The sequence below is a fragment of the Eucalyptus grandis genome, chromosome 5 (genome assembly GCF_016545825.1).
Source record: "Eucalyptus grandis isolate ANBG69807.140 chromosome 5, ASM1654582v1, whole genome shotgun sequence".
Classification (NCBI taxonomy): domain Eukaryota; kingdom Viridiplantae; phylum Streptophyta; class Magnoliopsida; order Myrtales; family Myrtaceae; genus Eucalyptus; species Eucalyptus grandis.
Genome location: NC_052616.1, coordinates 40,864,215 through 40,884,374, shown reverse-complemented (window position 1 = coordinate 40,884,374; position 20,160 = coordinate 40,864,215). Strand labels below are relative to the sequence as shown.

At 39.9% G+C, this 20,160-nt stretch overlaps 1 protein-coding gene across 1 annotated transcript; it reads right to left on the bottom strand.

Moving 5' to 3' along the window:
- Positions 1–2,350: 2,350 nt before the first annotated feature.
- LOC108959577 (TMV resistance protein N-like) lies at positions 2,351–4,456 on the bottom strand. Its single transcript, XM_039313702.1, has 3 exons — positions 3,957–4,456; positions 2,832–3,455; positions 2,351–2,729 (listed from the first exon to the last, which is right to left on the bottom strand). The coding sequence occupies exons 1-3, from the start codon at positions 4,454–4,456 to the stop codon at positions 2,351–2,353; spliced, it is 1,503 nt and encodes a 500-aa protein (XP_039169636.1).
- Positions 4,457–20,160: the final 15,704 nt, after the last annotated feature.

The following is a 20,160-nucleotide window of genomic DNA, read 5'->3' as shown; positions in this document are numbered from 1 at the left end:
AGATCTGCAATCAGTAAATTTCAAATACTTGAGAGTCTCTAATTCATCCAGGCCCTTAATTGCTAGAAGTTCTTCACATCCTTGAATTGACAAGGACTTCAACCTTTTCAAAGCCGAGAGATCATCTAGACTTTCAATCTTAGGACAATAAGTTATTGCCAATTGTTCCAACGACTCCACCGAAGCAAGACCTTGGATGGCAGTTAGATTAGGGCATTCATACAGACTCAACAGCTTCAACCTCTTCAAACTTGAAAGACCGGCAAATCCCTCGAGAAATTCTAACCTTCTCACTTCGAATTCAATCAATTGTTCAAGCCCATTGAGTTGAACCTCCTTCCAACGACATTGATAAATCCGCAAACGTGTCAAATTTCTCAAGTTGCAATGAAATGACAAACTAGTTATTGATTCATGATCATGAAGTGTCAATGTTGACAAAGATGGTGGAAGGAACGCGAGGGATTGTCGGCATGGACCATCTTGGAGGTACAAAGAACAACTCCCATCATGACCACAATAACTCAAATTAGCCAATTTAGTTAGGCTTAAGAGATTCTCAACCCAACGCAACGAACTTGATCCAAAGCTTAAACTTATCAAACTTGTGGGAAGCTCACACAATACTTCAAGTTCGCTGCAACCATATAATCCCAATCTCTCTAGGCGAGGAAGTAGTTTAATCGTCTTTGGAATATTTCTAAGACGGGTCAACTCCAAGTTAAGGACTCTTAAAAGCGATAATTCCCAAATGCCTTCGGGAATACCCCATTGCAGAGACTGGCAAGCCTCGACATGTAGTTCTTCCAACTCTTTTAGCTCAACAATGCTTCGTGGTAGCTCCTTATCAAAGACTCTGAAATATTGATGACTTTTAATTTTCTTAGGTCTCCAATAGATTCTGGTAATCGTCGACATTGTGTTCCCGAGACATCTAACTCTTGTAGTGATTCCAAGTTCCCAATTGAGATAGGGAGTTCCCTTATTTTAGTATATGAAAGAACAAGAGACTTAAGTTCTTGTAGGTTCCCAATGGAACTAGGAATTTCTTCGATTTCTGTGCATCGCAGTTGAAGTAGTGACATGTGCTTTTGGTTACCAATGGAGTTTGGTAATCTTGTGATGGTAGTATACGAGAGATCCAACTCTATTAGATCCAACTCTATTAGTGACGCGACTCTCGCAAATGATTTTGGCAACTTCCTCAACTCTTTGCAATTTCGTAAATACAAGTACTCAAGCTTCTCCAACCCTCCAATTCCTTCCGGCAATTCCCTAAGACTTGTACACCCATTCGCATTGAAATAAATCAGGCACTTAAGCTTTTCAAGGGAACCATCAACTTCAATTAGATTACTGCAACCATTAAGGATTAATCTCTCTAAACTCGTATGATGAGAGAAGTCTGGAGTCTTGGTCATCTCTTCGCAACCGGTGAGATCCAGAACTTTAAGCTTCTTGGCAACCTGTTACAATAGCTAGACGAGAGTAAAGGGAAAATTCCATGCGAATATACAGGCAATAAATGGTTATGTTGGAACCGACTTGCAATTTAGTTGACTCATTTTCCTCATTTAACCCACATAGATCCGTTAGTGTAGTACTAACACTTATCCAACCCGATCCACATATATCCACCTATATGTCAATTCAACTTCTTCGCCGTAATGTGTTATTTAATACAATATAATTATAAATGGCCTCGGCTATGACAGCAGCTTAGTATTTCATGTGAATGGCCCTTATTAATCCATTCATGAGCCATTTTATTTACAATAGGTTGTTGCCTATATAGCCAAGGTATAGTCAATTTTAGTTAAAAACATAAAAATTGCTTGAGACAATTCAATAGAGATAAATATTAACAAATATATAGATGGATGGTACCTTGATTTGACTCCATCCAGCCCAATCCTCTGTTATGAAACTATTAGAAAGATCGAGAACTACTAGATTGCTTGGACGAAAATTGATGGCCAAGAGCTCTCGAGGACATAAATGCCAAGTCATGTATCTTAACTCTAAGAGTTGATTCTCAAAGTCTCCATCTAAGTGCCCCCAAATTAATTCGAGGAACCTTATGTTTGGAAGCCTTGAAAACTCTTCGCTTGTATAGGTTCCTGATGCAATTCCATCTAAGCAGCAGATTGATTCGAGGGCTAACGGGACTGCTTGAATGGCCTCTAATTCATCTCGCCCTAAGCAGAGTGCTACAATGGCTTCCTTTCTCTGCAATTCAATGGTAAAGTAACACATCAATAAATAAAAATGTTTTCAAACTCTCTCTCTATTAAAAAAAGCTTGCTAAATAAATGAAATATTGAGTAAAGTTAGAATTCAATGGCCAAACTTATTGTTGCACCTCTTTTGTTCTTATGATATTCTTCGCCATATCAGGACACGACAACCTGCTTTGCCTTCCTAGATTTCTCAACCCCGTATCTCCACAGACGATTTTCCTCCCGAGATCTCTCAGTTGGTCATGCATCCAGAATTTGTTGTCATCAGTTATCTTGATCAGGGACATGCAGACAAGGACTTGAATCGAATACTCTGGGAAAAACCTACAATCCTTCCACATGTAGGATGCATTTGTCTTGTCTTTGTCCACAAACATACAGGCGATATCAAGAAAGATCTGTTTTTGCTCATGACTCAACACATTGTAGCCGATCTTCAGCTTGTCTTGGACCTTCTCGTAAGGTATTTCTTTCGATGGTTCAATACATCTATCCATAAGGCTTTGTTTTGGCGATGAAGTAATGAGCCTATAACTTCAAGAGCCAAGGAAGTCCTCCGGTCGTAGAAACTACTTGTCTCGAAAGACTAACATAATCATCTGGAGGAAGTTTCTTTTAAAAGCACGCCTACAAAAAAGCTCAAGTGATTGAACATAATCCAATGGCTTCACTTCGTACTCCAATGTTTGGTAAGCTTTTAAGATGCTTTTGTTCCTAGTTGTAATAATAATTTTGCTTCCCAAGTTGAAAGAAATGTGCTTGATGGCTAGTTTCTCGAGTTGTTCCTCATTACCCACATCATCCAAAACGATGAAAACTTTCTTGTTAGAAAGTCGCTGCGCAATCATTTTGATCCCATCATCAACATCATTAATTACGTCACGAAAGCCTGAACCAAAAATATCAGATAATAGTTGTTTCTGTAAAGTCATGAGGCCAAACCTGAGCGACAACTCTTGAACATTTCCCAGAAAGCAGCAATGACTAAAGAGTGAATTTAGCTTATTGAATGCAACCTTAGTAAGAGTCGTTTTACCAATTCCTCCCATTCCATGAATTAGAACAAAGCGCATGACCTTGGAGTCCACGTCCAACAACTCCACGACAGCTTCCACTTGTTCATCCATTCCGACTATATGCTCAGCAACGTATTTGTCTTTTGTCTTTAGCTTCATCACAATCTCTTGTATCACCGATTTAATGAATTTCCAGTACCTGCCATATAAGTGAATAATCTAAGTTGAAATTGTAAAAAGAAAACATCAGGGCGCACGGAAAGTGGTCGCATCAACATGGCTAGTACGGCCTACTAAATCAATTAGTGCACCCAAAAGGAAGAGGCCTCTTAGGTGAGTATGATTTAAACAAATAATCATATAGCGAATAGTTTGAACTTTTTATTATATATTTGCTTCTGAAATGCTAACTCTACCAACCGGCGATTGACATGGATGGATGGGAAGCTTGCTCCAATACCATGAAAAATCTCTAGAAAAGATATATAAGTTACATCTACCAATGAAAAGAATACCGGGTTCCTGCATTTTTTGTTTTTGTTTAATTTGGATGAATGACTTGGTTACCAAAAATAGTTATAAAAAAAACACACATGGTATTCATTCAATTTCAAACCACCTAAACCAGATCTATCCAAACTTGGGTATAGAGTGAAAGTCCAAAACATAAGTTATAGAGTACTTTACCACACCTACTTACCCTTGGTTTTTCAGTTCCCATCCTTTGATTTGGGCAACGCTTCTGAGGGCATCCTCCCATTTTAACCTTCTCTGGCGACCGAACATATCTTCATGCTTCACCAAAGCGCTAACGTACAATTCAGACTTAAGCTTGACATCGCGAGGCTCCACGTCATAGAAAATCGGCAAAATCTCCTTCTCGGATGGTTTGGATTTCTTGCATTCCACCATGTGTGCGAGCTCATGAAGGCACCATGCACTCGAAGCATAACCTTTAGAGAATATGGGTATGTAGATTTTCGACTTTTTGATGGCTGTCGATAGCTCATTGCCTATTTCTTTACCGATGTGGAGTTCTTCCTTGTCGAAGAAAACACAGATATTCGCATCTAGCATACCGTGGTACAGGCAATCCGTAAATCCTTGACGAGTATCTGGTCCTCTGAAATTCAAGAAGACCTCATAATCAGTCGCCAACGGCTCACCGCCTCTTATCTCAGCCTTCGAGCTCTTCCCCATGTCCATTCTCACAACTATTTTCGGTTTCCTCTATCAGAGCACTCATTCACTTGGCCTTTGCATAAAAAGTAATTGAGTAGCCACTGCAGACTTTCATTATTGTCCCTCGTCAAGTCGACGTCAACTATTAAATGGCGTAAGCAGTCCGTGCAGCTTTTTGCCCCGATGGACTCTGTTTCTTGTACACTTGACTTAACTCACGATATGTCAGTCATTCTCAGAGGAAACAAAATATTGAGGAAATTACAGTACTTTTTTTTTTTGTAATCAAGAAACCGTTGGAGACTCCCTTCCGAGGTCACATTGCCTTCCAATGCTCAGTGGCATCATCGGATGTTGTCGCAAGTACTATTTAGACGTAAAATCTTGGGAGAGGCTAGCACATGATCCGATCATCATGACCCTTCACTTAAGACGTGTATTGACAACACAGGAGTTTGAATCCTCGATCTCAGCGATGAAGGAGAAAACGCATAACCAACGTAACTACCCACTGGTGGGTAGGAAATTACAGTATTAGTCCATGGCATTCCCGAGATTTTTTTTTTAATCCTTTACTATGCTTTGTGTTTTTTTCTTTTGGCTGGGCACAGACAAATCGAGATTATTATTTTATTTTACTTCCTAACTCTAGGATTTTTGTGAAATTATTTTCAAACTCATATGGCATTTTTAAATAGATTTATGATTGGATTTATTTTACTTGAACAGTAAATGTTCCCGTTTTAGCTAATTGGTTTCCTAGATTTGTTTGAAGTGACTTTTATATTTTTATTTTATATTTTTATTTTGCGGCACTTGCACCTTGACTTTCTTTTATCTTAAGCAATTGAAACTTTCATATGAAAATATTGACATGTACATTCACCTATAAATCTGTCATAACTCTCCAAAATTTAAATGACAATATTACTAAATTTGACGGGGCTCACTTTTTATAAGGCCAAATTAAGAGGTCCTGATCTCTAGGTTGTTTTATGAATTTTAATGGTTTGAACTGTTGGAAAGATTGCCTCTTTGAATTCAGAGGTGAAAATTAAGTTTTTTTTTGTCCTTTTGCACTTTTTGCGCCTAGTGATCGGTTCCGGACCTTCTATTAAGCATTTCGAGTTTTGCAGCTATAGTTAGGACACCAGCAGAAAAAAAAAAATTTGCCGTGGAAGCAGCTAGAAATTGAATAATATTTGCAATTCTAGTACAATTTAAGGCCTTCAATTTTCTGAAAAAGGAGCCTGAAAGCTTCCCAATAAAAGTGGAAGTTTCCTCCATGGAAAGAAATAATAAGCGCCCATTATCAATCTTGAAATGCGTAAGATAGAATCAGATCCAACAATTTGCACATAAGATGAGTCCATGTCCATTCATGGTATCGGAAGGAAATATCCCCAGGAGATTATTTAGCAAATCCACAAAAAAATAAAAATAAAAAAATCACGAAGCAAATCATGTGCTCACAAAGGACAGAGAAAAATCTCCAATTTGATCCAATTCTACTGGGAGCCTATGGTAAGAATCAAGAGAAACAAAAATAATCTGTAGCAAGTATGTCATCCCAAATACTAGGTTCTCCTAATTTTCAAGGGGACAGCCGTTCAGTCATCAAAATTCTTCTTCGAATTTTGATTCATACCATAAAGTCATCTAATAGCAGAATTTTAATGCACATATAGAATCTTAAGTTCAGCACAATGAATCGGAATCGAATTGGCAGACAAAACAACTTTGCATGGGACACATAAAAAGCACGACAATAGGGAAGAAAAATTGGGCCCGCGTGAGAAAAGACAAACCGGCAAAAGCAACGGAAATGATGTGAACTGGCAGAACTCATTGGGCTATCATGAGCATCGGGAGTAATCGATTCCTGATCCCGTCTAGTTCTAATATAAAATCAGAAATCGGACTGGGTCCTGAAAATCGGAAGTGCGGATTGGATCAGTTGATCCTAGGACCGGGAACCAGACCGTACCACTATTCTAGTCTGGTCCAATAGAACTAGTCACTTAATTTTTCTCACAACTTTTTTTGTCATTACTTTTTTTTCCCACTTCTTAGAACCAAATTAACATAGTACTTAGTTCACATTTTACTAATTTTTAAAAAATTATAAAATAAATAAGTATATTTAGTCCGTCTTATTCGGTTCTTCTTTGGAATCAAGAATCGAACCGCTTGGACACCGATTTCACCAGATCAACACTTCTGGGAATCGGACCAAACAGGCCGGTCCAGGCGGTTCTCGATTTAGACTGTCCGTTTTGCACACTTCTAACGAGCATGAGATGCTTGACCGAGTGTAAAAGTATTTTCGCTTGAGGGTTTCCTCTCTCAGAGCACCTGATCAATGAAAGGGCTTGTTCCCTTTGCAATTTCCAAAAAAAAAAAAAAAAGTAATAATAATAATAACTAGCCACTACTGACTTCCGTTTACATTACGGAGACCAATATTCCTCAAACTTTCGTTTGCCTATCCAAAAGTGAGAAAAAAGAGAGAGAGGATATTTCGAGTCTACGTCGACTCTAGAAAAGGGAATTAGCTTTTTCCCCCAGGGGGCGCCACTCCTTTGGAGTGACTTTCGAGCCTACGTCAACTCGCAGTAACGCAAATTTCGTTCTCATCGGAGAAAAAGAGTAAAAAAGATTGAAAATTTGTGATATTTTCGGAAATATTCGAGTCTTTTTTTTTTTGTCGGAATTTCCGAGTCTACGTTAACTCTAAAATATGCTTTGTTATTTTATGGGTCACAGACAAATCAAAATTGCAATAGTATTTTATTTAAGTAACTCTACGATTTTATCAAATTTTTTAATAGATTTATAATTAGATTTCTTTAACTTGAACCTCAAATTTTCCTTATTCTATTTGCTAATTTATTTCCTAGATTTGTTTTGAGTAAATTTTTATCTCGTCTTTATATTCTTTTATAATTTTGCCGGTTCGCAACTTGACTGTCTTTAAACTTATGCAATTAAAAATCATTACTTTAAATGAATTTCCTCTCTCGCCTATGTAGAGAATTTCCTCTCTCGCCTATGTAGAGATTTTCCTCTCGTCTGTGTCGAGTTCCGTTTTCTTTATCCATTTCTGCTTCTGGGTTTCTTGATTTCCTTCAGCTCATGGAAGGAATTTCGGACGATGGCCTCCTTACAACTTGTTTTCCATCCATCCTTTCGTGGATGTAGACTTCTGTCCACCTGGGTCCTCTCCATCTTTATTCTTCTCTTTAGTCATCCTCTGGTTTCTGGTCTCATCGTTCTCTCAAACTTGTTTCTTTTCTGTTGTCTCTCTCAAATTTCTGTACTTTTCACCATGCATGTTCCCGATCTACCATTCTCTCTTTGCATGGATGACTTTTCACTTGGTTCGTGCTCTGTTCTCTGCTGATACCACCCTACAGTAGAGTTTCTCTTCGGATGGCGTCTTCATCTCAAGGAGAGGAAGCCCGACTTGCCGCTCTTTGCAGTCGGTTAGGTCGTTTATGGACTCCTAAGCCAATTGAAGTCTGGGATGACGAGGCCCCTGCAGCAAAGCTTGAGGAATGTAAGTTATGTCTAATAGGGAAAATTCTCTCTAATTCTATTGTCAATATCCATGCTTTTCAGCATACAATGAATCGTATCTGGCGCACAGAGAATGTTGAAGTTTCACCACGGGAGGAAGGTCTATATGTTATCAAATTTAACTCGGAAGCAGCAAAACAACGTGTGCTAGATACTGGTCCCTGGCTATTTTCTAGTAATCTGATCATCCTTAGACCCTGGACCCCGAATACCCCCTTTCACTGTTATGACTTCACATATTGTGCATTTTGGGTCCAAGTATTTGGCCTCCCTCTAGAGCGATGTACGCCTCAACTTGTTAGCAAGGCTGTGAGTGCAGTGGGCAAGGTTCTGGAGGTCCGCATCGAATCTAAGGATAAGTCACCAATCAGAGTTGTTCGAGCAAAAGTGGAACTCAGCCTCACAGAGCCTTTAAGACCTGGAAAACTTATTCGAATAGCGGGGAAAAACATATGGCTCGACTTCCGTTACGAACGTATACCCCACTACTGCTATTCCTGTGGAATTATTGGTCACTATGCATCATATTGCAAGGATATTCCCTATGAGGATGCTAAATTTGATAGCAGGGATCAACTATACTATGGTCAATGGCTTCGGGCTGATGTTAGGGAACACAGCCCTTTCTGGCAAGCTTTTTACGACTCTACAACTCCTCCAGACACTTTTGAAGACACCGTACCTGAAACTCCTCCATCAGGTCAACCCTTACTCCCTGCTGCTCCTTGTGAGATCCATCAACAAACCCCTCCAATGGAGGCTCGACCAACTCAGAAGCTGCATTCCTCACCAGAGCCTATGGTCTTGTTCCCCTCCCACCCTGCACCAGCACAGCAATATGATTATTTACATTCCACAGCAGAGGCTTCTTCCTCTAAGAAATCAAAACATTCACACTTGATTACAAAACCAAATCCCACAAAAAAGGCTAAGCGCTTTTCGCCGTATCACTCTCGTTCCATCCCACTTGATACTCTTGATGAGAGTCTGCTCTTAGATACACCCATACTGGAGGCCCCAAGGGCCGAGGATTGGGCTGTGGTGGCTTGCCCGAAAAAGCCACCTATGGACAAATGAGGATATTAAGTTGGAACTGTCAGGGACTAGGCAATGCCCTGACAGTTCAAGCCCTGAGAGCCTTAGTGGCTCAAGATCGGCCTGATATTAATTTTTTGATGGAGACTCGAAACCAGGAACAGGTTATTATAAATATACAACGACATCTGCATTATCCTAATAGATTTGTAGTTAATCCTATCGTTTGGCTAGAGGCATGGTTCTTTTTTGGCGGGACTCTGTTTCCCTCTCAGTTACTGCTCACAGTTCCTATTTTATAGATGCTATATGTTCTGATGATCGATGCATTTCCCCTATGTGTACTACCTACCTACATGCTCCTGCTGTCTATAGCCAAAGACTTCCCTTCTGGGCTGAATTGAGGTGGCTCAGCCTCTTACATACTCTGCCTTGGCTATGCATCGGTGATTTCAATGAGGTTTTACATCATTGGGAAAAACTTGGGCAGAAACCAGCAGATCAGTATCGCTTAAACTCCTTCAGAGAAATGCTACATGATTGCGCTTTGTTGGATATGGAGTCAAAGGGATGTGCCTATACGTGGGTTAATCAGGGTTGTGGTGATGCTATCATCAAAGAAAGACTTGATCGTGCATTATGTACAGTTGACTGGCAAGTGACCTTTGCCAATGCAGAAGTTATAGCCTTACCTTTATTGCATCGGATCACAGTCCACTTCTACTTACCACTGATCTAAATGCAGCCAAGAAGAAGAGATTATTTACCTTTGAATCTTTCTGGCTGCAAGATCCCGATTGCCATAGGGTGGTTTCCGACACCTGGTCTTCTTCCGCTCTCGAAAATGCCACAATCTCCAAGAAACTCCGGGCTACATTGGCTGCCTTGTTGCGGTGGAGTAGTAATACGTTCAAAGCGGGCCATTGTCAACTTACTATCCTTCAGCAGCAACTTCAGCAACGCACCAACCAACCTGTCATCAATCATAATAATAGTCATATCAACTCTCTGAAGACACAAATTCAGAACATATGGTCTCAAGAAGAACACTACTAGGCTATGCGGTCTCGCATTAAATGGCTGCAGTGTGGGGATAAAAACACGAGATTTTTTCATGCTACGACTATCCAACGCAGGAAAAGAAATACCATCGGTACCCTGAAAGACAGCAATGAGAACTAGATCCGAGACCCCAAACAGCTTAAACAGATGACTTTTGATTTTTTCAGGGACCTGTATACTTCCGAAGGCCCTAGGGATTTTCATCCAATTCTTGCTTAATGTCCTACGGTAGTTACAGTTGACATGAATGCTTTACTGACTGCTGAACTTACTCGGGAAGAGGTAAAACAGGCTACCTTTCAGCTGGGCACAACCAATGCCCTGGGTCCTGACGGCTTGAATGGCCTCTTCTATCACCAGCACTGGGATATTATTCAGGAGGACGTTTATCGTATGGTCCACACTTTCTTTAGTTTGGGAGTGCTGCCCGCAGAAATCAACAGGACCTCCATCTCACTAATTCCCAAGACTCCAAACCCTGAAAGGTTAGATCAGTTTCGTCCGATTAGTTTATGTAACTCTAGTTACAAAATCATATAAAAAATCTTAGCAAATCGCCTGAAAACTTGTCTACCTAAGCTAATCTCCCAAGAACAGAGTGCCTTCATCTCAGGCAGACAAATACAAGACAACATACTCATTGTTCAAGAGGTTCTACATCAAATCAAAATTCGCAAAAACAAGAAAAAGTTTCAGGGAATATTGAAAGTGGACATGAAAAAGGCCTATGACAGGGTGGAGTGGGATTTCTTGGCTGCCTATCTTTCTCAGTTGGGTTTTCACGCTAAATGGATCTCCTGGATTATGCACTGCGTCTCCTCAACATCTTTTAGTGTTAAATTTAACGGCGAACTGCTACCTACCTTTCAGCCAACTCGGGGTCTACGCCAGGGCGATCCTCTCTCTCCCTATTTATCCTGATGGCTAATCTGCTCTCCTCTCTTATCCTACAAGCTGTGGATATGGGCTCTCTAAGGGGTATAAGACTCAATCGATGGTGTCCTGTTTTATCTCATCTACTTTTCGCTGATGATTCTATCTTTTTTGTGGAGGGTACAACTAGCGAATGTCAAAATCTCGGTAACATCCTCAATCAATACTTTGCTTAGCCCTTTGGTCAAGCCATTAATAGAAACAAATCAGGTCTCTTTATGGGAAATCATGCCCTCGGCCTCTTCTAGTTAACTGGCTAGTGAACTTCGGGTTCCTATTTTGGAAAAATCTGGTAAGTACCTAGGTTTACCTTCCGATTGGGGTTCTTCAAAAAATAATATGTTTGCTTGGCTCTTTGACCGGGTTAATGCAAAACTGGAAGGATGGAAAGAATCTTTCATTTCAAAAGGGGGCAAGGAGGTTCTTTTAAAATCGGTTGTTCAATCACTACCTCGGTACACTATGTCTATATTTAAGATCACGGTCTCAATCTACAGATCCATTGAACAAAAAATTTCCAGGTTTTGGTGGCAATCAAATAACAATAAATCTGGCATTCATTGGAAACAATGGGATCTCTTAAAAGCCAAAAAAGATACTGGAGGTATGGGGTTCCGAGATTTCCTGACCTTTAACAAGGCTCTCCTGGGCAAACAGGCTTGGAGATTGTTTCAAGATCCTTCGTCCTTGTGGAGCCGTGTCTTTAAAGGTTTGTACTTTCCTTCCAAATCCTTATGGCATGCTAACAGAGGTCATAGACCTTCCTGGGGTTGGCTAAGCATCCTGTTAGGAAGAGATTCTATTAGTCCACACCTTCAATGGTCAGTCGAGAATGGCCAATCAATAAAAGTCCGTGAGGATAGATGGTTACCTGCTGGAATTCTAGGTGGTCCTGCTCTCCGCGATGAACCCCACACCGTTGCTGGTCTGATATGCCCCTCCTCAAATGAATGGAATATCGCTCTGCTCAATCATTTCTTTGATGACTCTACTGTACAACAGATACTCCAGTTAAAACTTTGGCCACAATCTACAACAGATAAACTCATATGGACAGGCACACAGGATGGCATCTATTCTGTCAAGAGTGGCTACAACGTTATTCATCAATCTACACACCAGCAGGTACATCCTCAGGCTTCATCTTCCTACCAACCACCCAAACGTGTTTGGCAAAAGATATGGAAAGCACAAACGCCACCCAAGATTCGTAATTTTTTATGGTCAGTATGTCAGAATGCATTACCAACTAGGGACAATCTATTCCGCAGAAGGATCATTCCAACTCCAATCTGTGGTCTCTGTTCCTCTGCCTCCCCAGAAACAACAGAACACCTCTTCTTGCATTGCCCTTGGACTCAACGCATTTGGACTCATTCAAAAGTACAACTCAATATTTTTGCTTATACCCCTACCCGAATGGACTCATGGTTAGCAAATTTCCTCAATCAAAACAGAGGCTTACCAGATTTTGAGCAGGTCGCAAGCCTTCTTTGGGAAATCTGGAAGGCGGAACAACTTCATCTTTCGCCGTTTCGGATGTCCCCAGATCAGATTATCGATTCTGCTTTTGCCCTGGCCTCTCTCCAGAAATGAGTCCATCAAAAGGATTCCAAGGGCCATTCCTCTTGGCTGAGCCCTAATCGGTCTTGGCAACCCCCCCTCCCGGCAGGGCACGATGAAGATCAATCTGGACGGCTCCTTTCCCACGGCGTCTAACAGAGGATCGATTGCTAGTATGACCCGCGACCACTCGGGTAGACTGCTCGATGGAATCACTCGCTCTGTCTCTGCCTCCTCTGCTCTCGAGACTGAGATCCAGGCGTTAATTTTGTCTCTTAACGATCTGATTCAGCACGAGTTAACAGATTCTAACCTGCTTGTGGACTCCGACAGCATCGTCCTCGTTGAAACCCTAAATCGGGGTCGCCTGCCGACGTGGGAGTGCCGCGCCCTCTTCGCCGAGTGCTTTGATCTCCTTCGCCGATTCTCTCATATCCGTGTACAGATCAACGTCGTCGGGAGGCTAATACCCTAGCAAATTGGGCAGCGAAGGCCCATGGCCGCGGATCCCTCTCTTCCGCTTGGTTTGTCTCCCCTCCCCAAGTCATGCTCGATATCCTCTGTAACGATGCCCTTGCTCAGGGTTTCTTTGTATTTCCCATGGGACTCTTTATCAATATATATTATCTTTTCTGATAAAAAAAAAAAAACTTATGCAATTAAGAATTTTATGTGAAAATGTTGACATTTACGTTCACCTACAGATTTTTCACAATTCTCTAAAAATTAAAGAATATTACAAAATTAGGTGGAAAAGCAAAAGAGTTGTTCTTACTCTTTGAATTTGGCTGTGAAAATTCAGAGTTTTTTTTTTTTTACACCAACTAATATGTTTGACTGCCAAAAACTCCAAACTGATATATTTGTGACAAATATACCTTATGTTAAATTGGATTAATAACACAAATAACTGTAAAAATGGTATAACTGTGACGATAGCTGGTAAAATCCTAAACTAGTACACTAGTACACTATCGCATGTTATTCAACTCAATAATTTGATAGTAAAATTTTAAAAAATATTAACAAAGGGTAAATTTGTCACAAGTGTACTAGTTTAGGGTAAAATTGTCAAAAGTGTATTGGTTTGGGTTTTGGTGATAAAAAAAATTGGTTTGGGGTAAATTTATCACAAGTGTACTAATTTGGAGATTTTAAGGTATTAACCCTTTTCTTATTTTTTTTTAAAAACGAGTTTTTAATTTTTTTTTTCTTTTATTTCTTTCCTTTTGTTCTTTTTCCTTGGCCTTGGCCGATTGTCGACCATGGTAGCGGCCGGTGACTGGCCACAGGCTAACTCGAGCCTCGCCAATGGTCGGTTGCCAGTCGTCGTGTGGCCGGCGACCAGCCAAGGCCAAGGAAGAAGAAGAAAAGGAAAGAAAGAAAAGAAAATGATGTAGAACAACATTGAAGCGTCATAAGAGCGGCCGGTCCCACAAATTAAAGAGGATTACGTGATCTTCGAGATTACAAATTGATTACAATATTTGATTCACATGTTTCCCTTAATTTGTTATTATCAGATTTGGTAGTTGTGTTTTGATAATTTTCCCTTTTATCAATATCTTTTCCTTTATTTTTTTATTAGATTTAAGTTATTTGGTTATTTTCTAGATGGCGACCTCCTTATAAAAAGGCGCCTAAAATATTGTAATCTTCACTTCTTTATTCAAAATAAACACCATCTTTTGGAATTCTTTCCAAGCATTGCTTTCTCTGTGTCATTTGGTATCAAAGCAAGTTTCTCCTGTGACGATGGCTCATAACGTTAATGACAATTTCCTCGTAGCTGAAGGCCATAGAAACGAGCCTATTACACGGGATGTGTTCAACCAATTTGCGGAGCAAATCGAACGGAGGTTTCAAGAATTACTTGTCGCCATCCGACGTTTGTCTACCAACCCCATACACATAATCTTCTAGGTGAACATGCTCAGGTAGCTCGAGACTCGGAAGCAACTATGGAACGTGGGGCAAATCCCTGACAGAGACGACAAGCCTATGTCAAGGACTCTGAAGGAGAAGAGTTCCTAGATCGGCCTGCTCGTGGAGGCCACCAGAACAGGGGATATCGACGAGACCCCAAGCAATATCAACTTAAGGTTGATCTTCCGACCTTTAATGGTAATTTGGATATTGAAGACTTTTTGGATTAGCTTTGGGAGGTTGGGAAATTCTTTGATGCCATGGAGATTGAAGAGCATTGTCAAGTAAAATTGGTGGCATACGAATTGAAGGGCGGCACCTTAGCATGGTGGGAGCAGACACAACCAGATGTCGATAAGGAAAAGCTCCCATCCGAACATGGAATCGGATGAAGGAATGTTGAAGGTTCGGTTCCTCCGAACCGATTATGAACAATTATTATTTCAACAATTTCAAAATTGTAAGCAGTTAAGCCGATCAGTCCAAGCTTACACAAAGGAGTTTCTCTGACTTTCCGCCTGTAACAACCTGGCTGAGTCAAAGGCATAACAGACCGCCAAGTACATTAATGGTTTGTGACTTAATATTCACGGCCGTGTTTCACTACATCGTCTGTTCTCCATTAAGGATGCTCAAGAGATGGCTTGAAAGGTTAAGATGCAATTAGAGAGAACTAGCCTCATTAATCAGGCTAACAATTGTTCAGCTTGGGATCATCTGGAAAGGGAAGACAACTAGATGTTTCAAAATCCTCCAACCAGCAAACCAACATTATGAATCGAACTCCGAGAAGTATTACTGGGGTGTGCAAGGAACCAGTCATTGCAAACAACCGTAATACCAATCAGAATGCCTAGAACCTGTACGCTAAGCCACCACCGATCAAATGCTACAAATGTAATGAAGTGGGACATCGTTCGAGTGATTGTCCACGGCGGAAGATGGCCAATGTTGTCGAGTACAACGATGACATATACGAAGATGACTGGATTGATAAGGAAGAAGTGGAGGATGAGGAGGGCGAGCATGTCAACTGTGTTGTTAGGAGACTATTACTCGCTCCGCGAAGAGAAGACATGCAACGGAATAGTCTTTTCCGTGCCCATTGTACCGTCAACGGCAAAGTTTGCGATGTTATCATTGACAGCAGAAGTTGTGAGAACATAGTGTCCAAGGCTTTGGTAGACCATTTACAACTAAAGATGGAGTTACATTCCTCCCCTTATACAATCGAGCGGATTAGTAAAGGGGTCGAACTCAAGGTGACACAAGTATGTCATTTACCTATTTCAATTGGAAAGTCCTATAAGGACACCATAATTTGTGATGTAGTGGAGATAAATGCATGCCATGTCCTACTAGGACGACCATGGCAATACGACGTTGATATCACTCACAAGGCTCGAGAGAACACCTATTCTTTTGTGTGGAAAAAGACGAAGATTATTTTGAAGCCAATGAGTAACACTCCCCAGGCCCCAAAGAAGCAAAATGCAGGGATTATGCTAAATGTCCGTAAACATGAGGTCATCTACGGGCGAATGCCACAACATACACTGGATCTTGTGCCTTTGCCCAGTGTCTCAGGATATAGTAATGCAGTTGAAAACCTAGCAACAAAATTAGAGGAGATACAAGAGGGTGTGAAGCAGCAGTTAGAACCTTCCACTACTATTTACAAAGCTGCTGCAGATACACATCGTCGCCTCAAGGTATTTACTGAGGGTGACGAAGTGGTGGTCTACCTCCGCAAGGAACGTTTTTCTGTTGGTACATATAACTAGCTGAAGCACAATAAAGTTGGTCCCTATCGAATCGTGAAGAAAATTAATGACAATGCCTATGTTGTTGATCTTCCTGGTGACCTCAACATCTCCCCGACATTCAATGTAGCGGACCTATTAGAGTATCATCCTCTAGATACTCCTACTTATCCTAACCATAACTCGGGGTGGAGTTCTTCTCAAGTGGAGGAGACTGATGTAGAACAACATGCTTTTATGGAAACATTGGAGCGTCATAAGAGCGAGTAGTCCCACAAATCAAAGAGGATTGCATAATTTTCGAGATTACAAATGGATTACAATATTTGATTCACGCGTTTCCCTTAATTTGTTATTAGATTTCAGATTTGGTAGTTGTGTTTTGATAACTTTCCCTTTTATCAATATCTTTTCATTTATTTTGTTATTAGATTTTGGTTATTTGGTTATTTTCTAGACGGCGACCTCCTTATAAAAAGACGCCTAAGATATTGTAATTTGCACTTATTTATTCAAAATAAACACCATCTTTTGGAATTCTTTCCAAGCATCGCTTTCTTTGCGTCGAAAAGGAAATGACAAAAGATTAAAATTTTAAAAATCGATTTAAAAAAATAAAATAATAGAAAAAAATATTGAAAATGAGTACATGTAGGAAAATATTTTCCCTACCCAATGATGAAAAATATTATCTAGTTCATTTTCAAATTTCAACCGAATACTGGATAATATGATTATTTTCCTGAAAAATGACTTCATAGAAAAAAAAAATTGGAAACGCTCTCTTTTACGCAAAACAAATGAACTCTAAATATGAGATCCTGTGAGAAGGTTCCGTGAGGCATAAATTTTTCAATCTTGGATACTGTACTTATATTTCAAACCCAAGCTACGTAGGGAAAATCATAAATGATTCGAACTCTTTAGAGTAAACTTGACCAAAAAAAAATAAAATTTAAAGAGCAATTCTGGAACTAAGCCGCACAAAATAAAAAATTTAGTACTCGATTTTTTTCGTCAAATTCAATATTTTCAAAGGACAGCTTACGATATGGAACATTGAGATATATGAAAGAAAAAAAAAAACAACCTCACCGAGTAATGACCAATAGGTTCCTCTTTGACGACAATTGATTAAGATGGTACAACTAAAGTATAGAATTCTAATAAGATTAGATATCAACATGACATTGTCGATTTTGACATGGAAGAAGACTTGTAAGCATGAATCATCGATAGTGATGTGATAACCTTTGTGTCCATCTTTCACACCCAAAAACATTAATATATATATATATATATATATATATATATATTATATATTACAAGGGCAGCCAAATTTGATTGGAACTTGACATCTGTCTCACAAGATTAGATATCGACATAACATTGTCAATTTTGACATGAAAGAAGACTTGTAAGCATGAATCATTGATAGTGATGTGATCACCTTTTTGTCCGTATGATTTCACGCCCAAAAATATAATATAAAAAAAAATCAATACAAGGGCAGCTAAATTTGATTGGAACTTGATATCTTTCTTGATTAGCTTGAAACTATCATTAGCAGATGAAGGATTGAGTAACATATTTAGTTCTTTTAAGTTTCAGCGTTCAAGCGATTTGATCCTCTAACTTTGATTTTTTTTTCTTCAATCAAGTCCTTGAATAGACTGGAGTCGTGGAATTTAATCACGCAGTGCTATCGAACCTCTTGGTCAACCACTCTAACTAGGCCGGCAGATTAATTAATAACACGGCATTGCTTATGTGATGGAAAATGACGGGTCATGTTGATTTGGCTCCAAATGAGCTGAAAACAATCGAGGAGGGATTGTCTACATGTCAGGACAAGGCAGTCCATTACATGAAATGAAGTTTCTTTGCAGTTGAAATGATTGTGTGGGATGACAAGCTTGGGAGTATGCTTGTTACTTTAGACCCATGAATGATCCTATTTAGAAGATGTGGCACATATCAAATATCAAAAGGTCACCCCATAAAATGAAAGGTTTTTTTTTTTTTTTTAAGTCAAAAAATAACTTGCTATTAATATTGTTGACTAACATTAATAAGTGGTACCCTGTTGATATGATTGTTTGGAGATTTATTTTCCATTGGTGAAAGTGCCTAAAAACTATTAAGCATGTTATCCTTGCAAATAGGCTCAGGCTACTTCAGCTCTCGCTGTAGCCAACACTAATTTGCTTTGAGTCACAATGCTTTGCACTCGTGACAACGCAGTAGTAGTTTTGTTATTGACTGACCAGATGTATTGCGGCATGAGTTTGCGCCAGTTTAGTAGTGTGATGAGAAACGCACGTTCTCTAGGGCTTGTGGGATTTTTGAAGCATTGCACATCAATCTTCCTTGTTACGATTAGGAAACCTTCGTAGCAACCTGCTCATGCAGGCCACCGTGGAGTATGATGTGTGTGTGTGTGTGTGTGTGTGTGTGTGTGTGAGAGAGAGAGAGAGAGAGAGAGAGAGAGAGAGAGAGAGAGTTGGTTTCTAGGTGCAGACGGTACCAACTAGTCTTAAGCACATAATTTGTGCATATTTTTTTAGATATATTTTAGCTGGAGCACGAGTTCAAGCCTCATCTTTTGTGCATTTTCAGTGGTGAAACTTTTAGAGAGACTGAAGATGGTGAAGGAGCTGACGTGAATCGGCATGTCAATATCTTGATGACGTAGTTATGTTTTCTGTTGTAGATTACCTGACTTCCCCTCAATCTCTATAGTAATTAAATCTCTCTGTCTCACTACCTCTCATTTCATATCACTGTTGTAGACTGGTTAAGCAATTTAATTCTGCTTTCAGAGATATGGGATGCTCTGCATGCAGCAGCAGAAGCAGATCTAACGCTTGCCCAAGCAATTGTGGATAGTGCTGTCGTGATGTTCAGACAGCTGACTTGACAATATGCTATGATGAAAGAGGTGCTATGTTCATCTATTCACAGTCCCCCACCCGCTTCTTGCCCACCACCACCTAAAAATCTTTTCCATCTCTACTGTCCTGTCCAGCATCTAATTCATGCGATGTTGATTGTTGCAGGTTCGTAGTACGAATTGCCCAAGTACGTTTTGAGTGAGCCGACCAATTTGATTGATGAAAATTGACAATGGAGGTGGGGCAGATTTTGCTCAGCTTCGTGTGTAAATCCTGTGAATTGATATTGATAGTTTGGTAAAACAAATTGCATCAAAGTGGAGGTCATTCAGGCATTTTAAATACAAATGTTACGAAACTTCTGCTTCACGAGATGTATAACTACCACAATTTCATATGGTTTGTTTCATTAGTACCTGAACTTTCTAAAGAAACACGAAAGGTAATCAATTCAGGTGATTGTTACAGTGGAAAATCATGACATCCTTGAGTGCTAGACCATTGTTTTCTCCAACTTTTTACTGTTTCTCAGGCACATTGACCTTGTAATATTATCTCTGTTATGTGGAGTTGTTGATGGCCCCTAAAATTCCAATGCTCCAGATTCATCTCGTCCCTCATTACAGTTTCAGATGTGTTTTGAAATTAGAAAACCAATCCCTGAATAGACTAGGGACAATGTAGATTTTCCAATGCACAATGGGGAAAATGTGTTAATTGTGCACAAATCCGTGTGAAGTTGAACTTAGCGTTACTTGTACATTCATTCAGAGCCTTTAATACCAAATCTGCCCAGTTTGTTTCTCTCGTTTAAAATCACACGTAGAGTGGAGATACCTATTTGTAGCAAGAGCACGTAGTTGCACATTCGCAGTACTAGTTCCTCTTACTGATTGATCATGATGTTTTGATTACGGTCATGGAATACGATTGTATGACATTCTTTTGATGGCCTACAAAGCGAACA

Bases quoted from the DNA above. Each gene is read 5' to 3' on its own strand.
- LOC108959577 (XM_039313702.1), bottom strand. From the start codon at position 4,456: ATGGGGAAGAGCTCGAAGGCTGAGATAAGAGGCGGTGAGCCGTTGGCG. The intron at 3,456-3,956 runs GTAAGTAGGTGT...CTTATATGGCAG, and splicing joins TGGGAACTGAAAAACCAAGG to GTACTGGAAATTCATTAAAT. The intron at 2,730-2,831 runs GTTAGTCTTTCG...CCTTATGGATAG, and splicing joins AACTTCCTCCAGATGATTAT to ATGTATTGAACCATCGAAAG.